The sequence below is a fragment of the Haliotis rufescens genome, unplaced genomic scaffold (genome assembly GCF_023055435.1).
Source record: "Haliotis rufescens isolate VD_foot unplaced genomic scaffold, xgHalRufe1.0.p SCAF_3, whole genome shotgun sequence".
NCBI lineage: Eukaryota > Metazoa > Mollusca > Gastropoda > Lepetellida > Haliotidae > Haliotis > Haliotis rufescens.
This window is the reverse complement of record NW_025964001.1, coordinates 38,518,287-38,525,412: the sequence shown is the minus strand read 5'-3', so window position 1 is coordinate 38,525,412 and position 7,126 is coordinate 38,518,287. Positions and strand designations below refer to the sequence as shown.

At 42.1% G+C, this 7,126-nt stretch overlaps 1 protein-coding gene across 1 annotated transcript; it reads right to left on the bottom strand.

Annotated features, from left to right (window-relative positions):
• Positions 1 to 1,353: 1,353 nt before the first annotated feature.
• Positions 1,354 to 6,428, bottom strand: LOC124118388. Its single transcript, XM_046480488.2, has 5 exons — positions 6,132 to 6,428; positions 5,418 to 5,504; positions 4,559 to 4,764; positions 3,620 to 3,697; positions 1,354 to 2,303 (listed from the first exon to the last, which is right to left on the bottom strand). The coding sequence occupies exons 1-5, from the start codon at positions 6,415 to 6,417 to the stop codon at positions 2,208 to 2,210; spliced, it is 753 nt and encodes a 250-aa protein (XP_046336444.2). The 5' UTR covers positions 6,418 to 6,428; the 3' UTR covers positions 1,354 to 2,207.
• Positions 6,429 to 7,126: the final 698 nt, after the last annotated feature.

Below are 7,126 nucleotides of genomic sequence, written 5' to 3'. Positions count from 1 at the left end.
ATTCGAAGTTGAATATCGCTATCTCGAACTAGTGGAAAGATGATAAATTACATTTTCAACACCTGTATAATCGAGTTAATGGGACATCAATCACCGACAATACCAAAAGGTAAATATTTCATTTCATAAACAATTCATTAAGATGAAGGTAGAATTGACTTTTATTAAGTGTCCGATCTGAAGCTCAGAGTTTCAGCAATCTACATGTATATCAGAACGTTATATCGAGTGAGTGAGTGAGTGAGTTCGGTTTTACGCCGCTTTTTAGCAATATTCCAGCAATATCACGGCGGGGGACGCCAGAGTTATATCGAAGCATATTGTGCAAATGTTATGCGTCGCTATATCGTTTCGTCAGCGAAAGATGACAATTTCGATACTACTGACCTTCAATTATTGCAGGCCGAGCACTAATTTGGGACACGTGGTCCTAATTGCCAACTGATGAATATCCTGTGAGTCTGAATGTCGGCTTTACGGAGCAAAAAACCCTGTAAAGACATCACGCACATTTTTGGGGGAAATACTTTATTTTCAACAACAAATTGACAAATATCGCTATGTTACACAATGAGATCTTGTTGACAGGTGGGATTATGTTACAAGTTTAAGTATTTGTGCCACACGTGAGGTTTAAGAACAAATAGCATGAAGGAATCAAAATCTGGAAGAGAGAAAATACGGAATGCCTGTGGGGACAAAAGTGCTCCATGCTGAGCGTTCAATGACAAGAAATAAACACTTGTTGGATTGTCCAGTGATTTGTGGCTCAACCTGTTTTATGTCCAGGAGGGCTGTGGTATTTGGATGAACATTTTGGAGGCTTGCATCTAACGGTTCACACTGGTTGATACTAATCACGAATAATATAATGTTTATGTCAGATCATGAATTCAACGATGTTGATGATAGATCATGAATTTAGCTTAGTTTGTGTTAGGTAATGAATACAACGTTGTTTATGAAAGATCATGAATAAAACATAATCTATGCAAGATCGTGAATACAACAAAAACACAGTGTGCAGACCGGGTAGGCGTTTGATTTGTGCTCGAAGCATTGAACCTGCATTAAAGCACTCACCTGCATTAAAGCACTCACTAAACAATACATCATCGACATAACAACAGCAGATATGTTGTTTCTTCCTGCCTCATCAACAACAAAACGTCAATAATATAATACTTAAAATTTAAGTAAAAGGGTTAGAGTTCTTGCAGTATGTAACGCAACGATAACGTTGTTCTAAAAAACGGGATAAATAATTTGCATATTTTAAATATAAAGTTTATCACATGGGTTGGGGTTGTTAATAAATGTAATTCACAAACAATGCGAGTTTTTTTCCTAAAATTTGATTGATAAAGAACACAACTTAAATTCAGTATTGAAAGATACAAACAACATGAATTTCACTTTGACAAACACGAATCACAGCTTGTAGGGTAATAAGTTTAATATTGCACATGGCCCAGCCTTCATCACGTGACCAAAGAAGGAGATAATAACCGATAACATAGATATCGATTTTGTAAGGATTTTAACAAAAAAACAAAAAAAAACAATGGAGAATACCATGAATAAGTGGTAGATTTTCAATCTAAATCCCTTTGCCATAATGTTGTATTTCTTTCAAGGTAATTGAATTGAATTTGCATTGTGTTCAAATGATTCATGACTGGTATACTACACAAGAGCCCTATAAACGTTTGGAACATATTCAGATTCCCCCGAATAGCTACACTGATTCATAGATAATGTTGGGACGTTGTTCAATAACTGTTAAATAGATGGATACACGATTCCAGCTTTTTAATTCTACTAAAAGCTGACCTTTTGTTGTGATACTGTTCTTTAATAGCCATACAGATGGTGTATCCTCATTTTTTGGACAGTATCCTACTTGTTTGTTACTGGATATTTACATTTTAATTTAGGTGCTCCCTAGTATTAGATTACATCAGCAAATGTACTAAGGAAGATAACTTCTCTGACAAGGTATAACACCTGCTGATGATTTTATTCATCACTGCCCGTGTTGGCATTTTTAACATATAATACTGTTGCCATAAGCCTGATTCACGTGCGTCTTACCGGTCTGTGTTAATTAATAAATGTAAACATAAAATTGCATCCATTGCGGTCAGAAGAGCTGTTGCGCAGGACCGGAAGTCAGCACTAAGACTGAGCAAGTTGTGCTTCCTTTTCTACTGGTGCTTGTACTTAATGACAGGCGACTTTTTGGCAACAACTCTCATTTTCTGGCCATGGAAATATGGGTTTGGAAGAGACTCCCCAGCCGACTGAAAAAGAATAGAAGAATAATAGAAGACGGCGCCTGACTCTGTCACGTGGTATGAAACAAGGCTGTTGATTTGTCATCTCTTCTTACATTTTGGAAAACTGAAGCAGAGATAATAATCTTTTAATAAAGATTTTACTGACGAAAGGTTAGTGAAGTGACATTTGAGATGTGATTCTCATTTATCAACTAAACTATGTATGTGAAACTTACACTGACGCATTGTACATGTAGCAACATCTTGAAGACACACACGAATGTACTAATTCATTTTGTTTTGTGGCAGTGGAGGTAGTTGTACGTATATTTGTTGTGATTATGAATGCAAATGATTGAAGCGTTCGAAAAAATTTCTAGGGCCTGCGGCAGCGGCCCAAAAATAAAATTTAGTTACTTCTTGTGGATGGTCTAAGACAACCATGACAGGCTTAATCGTTGAAGAAGTTTCGGATTGAGAAGGTTTCTAGAAGGGTGGCTGTACGAAGGGACTTTGGGCTCTTATGGGCGTCTTATGTACATGCCAAGTGCGGATTTGATTCCTATCAGAAAACACCGCGTTTATGTCAGATTTCAGGATACAGGCGACCCGTGAAGATCCAGGGTAGAATAGGTCTTCAGCAACCTATGCTTGCCGTAAAAGGCGACTATGCTTGTCGTAAGAGGCGACTAACGGGATAGGGTGGTCAGGCTCGCTGACTGAGTTGATGCATGTCATCGATCCCAATTGCGTGGATCGATGCTCGTGATATTAATCACTGGATTGTCTGGTCCAGACTCGATTATTTATAGGCCGCCGCCATATACTGTAATATTGCTAAGTGCGGCGTTAAACAACAAACAAACCAGCCAAATCAGGATACAGGCCTGTTTCAAGACATTCAAAAGTGACAAATTTCTGAACATTCGTGAGTGAACTATCATTAATAACAGGGCCAGATACTTGCTGCCGCTGCCACGTGTTTGACCCATTGTTTGATTGTAAGTCTATCACTGTGTTTCAATATAGGGTATTGATTATTAATTGAACTTGTGTGTACATTACTGTTTCAACAAATTAGTTCTGTGGTTACCGCTGTCTGGATTAACCTCTGCGTTTTAAATTCGAAATTACCTTCTAATTATATTCTTCTAATGAGTATAGTGTTATTAGTTAGTACTCATGCTTAGCAGCATCACATTAACACTCACGAAGCACTGCCGCATTAAGTATAGCCTCTGTTTGGACATGCTATTTGTGGTTATTGATAAATGCCCGTGGTTCAAATGTTCTGACCCTAGGTCATTCTTGGACAGAAAGTCTTTCCTGACGTAACTTACTCTTTTATTCCGGCTGAGCTCGGGCGACTTCTTGGCCACGAGTGACTCTCTCTTGGACTCATCAGGCATGAAGGAGTTCTGGAAGAAAAGGGCAGGTTACTATAAGATTGAAAACATTGAAAAAATGTGTCTACCTGTCAACTAATTTAATTCCAAAGACCTTCGATGGTGGTTGAATTAACTCCTAATGTCGCCACCATTTCGAAGGGTTGGGACCTGCTGGTTGGTTAAAGGATTTGGGACCTGCTGGTTGGTTAAAGGGGTGTTGAACAGTATTTCAGTGATATCACGGCTGGTGGAAGGGAAGTCCGACGTGACCCACGTCATGGACGTTACAACCTAGGTCAACCTATGATCAACCCTATATCATAAATAGGGAGAATCTGAATCCTGGAACGACGAAGAGACGCAACTCTTCAGATTGGAGATTCACACAGACAAAAGAAAATTGATATGGGATGATATAAGCCCGGACGATATCATCCTCTATACATCCAGCCCTCGCATGTCAGTAAACCTTCCCTAACTCCCGGATCCATTCCCGTTTTCGCAATCTTAAATTACCTGATTTCTAGTTGCCAAGTTCATGGGCTACGCTACTAGGTCTAATGTACCAATCATAATGCGAGTTACACACCAGCCTCAATGTTGGGTTGGCCAGTCCCATTGATTATGATCGAGTTTGCGAGAAATGAGAAGGGTGTCTTCGTGTCCATTAAAACCGGCGGCGGCTTTGGTTTTTAGGTAATACGAGTTACCTCCCTTAACCTTTCCCTGTCCCTTATGTCGGCGTTTGATTGATCGGCAAAATGTTATTGAAAATCAAGAATGGGTGATTTGCGATCTCAAGAACAAGGGTAATGGATCCAGTAGTTTTAACGAAATGCTTGCCCTGGACATATAGAGGATGGGTGACATCACCAAGTACACTATACTTACTAAATCAGAGGCTCCGAGTGTGTTGAGTTCGGCCATGACCTGCTTGATTGCGGCGCTGTCACCCTGGGATTTGCTGCTGACGGTGCCCCGACCTTCGGGACAGGCGAACATGTGCTCTGTGTCACACGGGCAGTCCTGCTTCGCCATCAGCTCACGGTTGTAATCAGCGGTGTTGTTGAAGTGCTCAACGCAGTTGTTGTCTCTAGCTACAACATCACGCACGACGATGGTGAGATAGGGAAGATGTGTAAATATCGGAATAACAGCTTCTTGCTTGTTTCTTTCTTATTTAATATATTACAGAATGTTTTGATATTGTGGGATTTGCAGTAGGGGAGGGAGAGAGATTTGTACGCGCCGATCTATCAGACGGGGCAGGGATAAGGTAGGCTGTACTTTGTGGGTGGGGGGTGGGGTGGGGTGGGGCGGGTTGGGGAGCGGGTAGTAGGCGGAACTCATCGTTGTATCCGATAGGGCAGGGATCAGGTAAGTTGTATTGGTTCGGGGTGGGAGTGGGGGTGGGGGTGGGGGTGGGGGTGGAGTAGGCGGTACTCGCCGTTGTATCTGATGGTGCAGGGGAAAGGTGGGTCGCAGTTAGGATGGGGAGTGGGGTGGGTGGGCTGGGGTGGGGAGGGGCTTGTAGGCGGAACTCATCGTTGTATCCGATAGGGCAGGGATCAGGTAAGTTGTAATGGGTGGTGTTGGGGTGGGATGGAGTAGGCGGTACTCGCCGTTGTATCTGATGGTGCAGGGGTTAGGTGGGTCGCAGCGGAACTCACCATTGTATCCGATAGGGCAGGGATCAGGTAAATTGTAGTGGGTTGGTGGAGGGGGTGGGGGTGGAGTAGGCGGAACTCACCATTGTATCCGATGGGGCAGGGGTTAGGTGGGTTGCAGTAGGCTGGGAGAGGTTTGTCCGTCTTGGCTTTACCTCCAGCTGCTCCACCTGCAATAAATTATAAATTATCACTTACTTTACAAGAAGGACTTTCTTGAAAAAATCTGACGATGATTGTTTTGTTCTTCCTGCAGACAATAAGTCTTTTTTGAGGGGTGGGGGGCTAATTTCTTTATTGTAAGTTGGTTGGTTGGTTGTTTAACGCCGCACTCAGCAATATTCCAGCTATATGACGGCGGTCTGTAAATAATCTAGTCTGGACCAGACAATCCAGTGATTAATATCATGAGCATCGAGCAACGCAATTGGGATTGATGACGTGCATCAACCAAGTCAGCGAGCCTGACCCCACCCGATCCCGTTAGTCGCCTCTTACGACAAGCATAGTCGCCTTTTACGGCAAGCATGGGTTGCTGAAGACCTATTCTACCCCGGAATCTTCACGGGTCTTTTTTTATTTTAAGAAGTTATTTAACACATGATTACTTTGTGTGTTGGGATATGACCGGGTTGAAATCGGTGACTTAATTTTTACATGTCTGTTGTTGTGCTACGAGGATCTTCACTACCAAGTGGTTTCAATGCATTCTTCCTACTACACGTTACAGGAAAATACCAACACTAACATAATTCTGAATAACCTTTAACATTAAAAACAGGCCCTAAGGCTCTCACCTGTTATAGACTGAGATCCAAACAGAGAGCTCTGTTCAATGTGTTCCTGCTCACGGAGATGCGTGCCCTCAAACTGGGGGTCCTTGTACATTGCGTCACCGTAAGTGGCGGCCCAGTCACCGCTGCGGCTGTCAATATCGTCACCAGTGTAATCGTCGAAGTTGTTGAGGTTCTGCATGCGGTAGAGGCGGGCCAGGTCGACAAGGGTGTCATAAGAACGGTCGAGGGAGAACTCGGCTACACTGAGGGTCACGGCCGTTGCCAGCACGAGAAACAGCTTCATCATGGTTGGCTGGATGAGAATAATAATAACAATAATGATGAATATAAGATGATGATAATGATAAAAACTAATGACTACCACTTCGACGACAACGACAACGTTATGATGATTTCAGATCACATATGCCATCATAACTGGAAATGACTAGTTTGGAGGTCATGGGAATGTTTTTCAAATTGGTATGAACGTTATCAGACATGTTGTAAAAGTAAAAGAAAAATACTTCCCGAATACCCCTTTGATATTTGTAATGTTATTGAACTGGGCCTCAGTATGAATATTTATAAAACAATTACAAACCCTTACCTTCGAAATTTTCGCCGTAATAGAGGTTCAAATAGAGTTACCCTTCGAGCATTATGAAATCCATTGAAGGTTACCTATCACACATTTTGAATAAGGATCTCATGTATCACAAATGCGGTGCAATGGATATTAATGGCTCAAATGGCCATTCTACACCATTACCCTACATCCCGTCACATAGAAATGTCACAAGACAAACATCCCAAGCGTTGCTTGAAGAAACGCAAAGAGCAAGGGTGATACTGTTATTGATGTGTACGGTCCACAGGCACTGAGCAATGAGTTGATTAGTCCTGTTAACGATTCCTTGAAATAGGAGCGCTCTCTTCTTCATCCCGGCCATACGCCAGGGACACAACCGTGCAATGAGAGTAAACAGGTCGGAAGATTGTGCGCGTCGCATAAT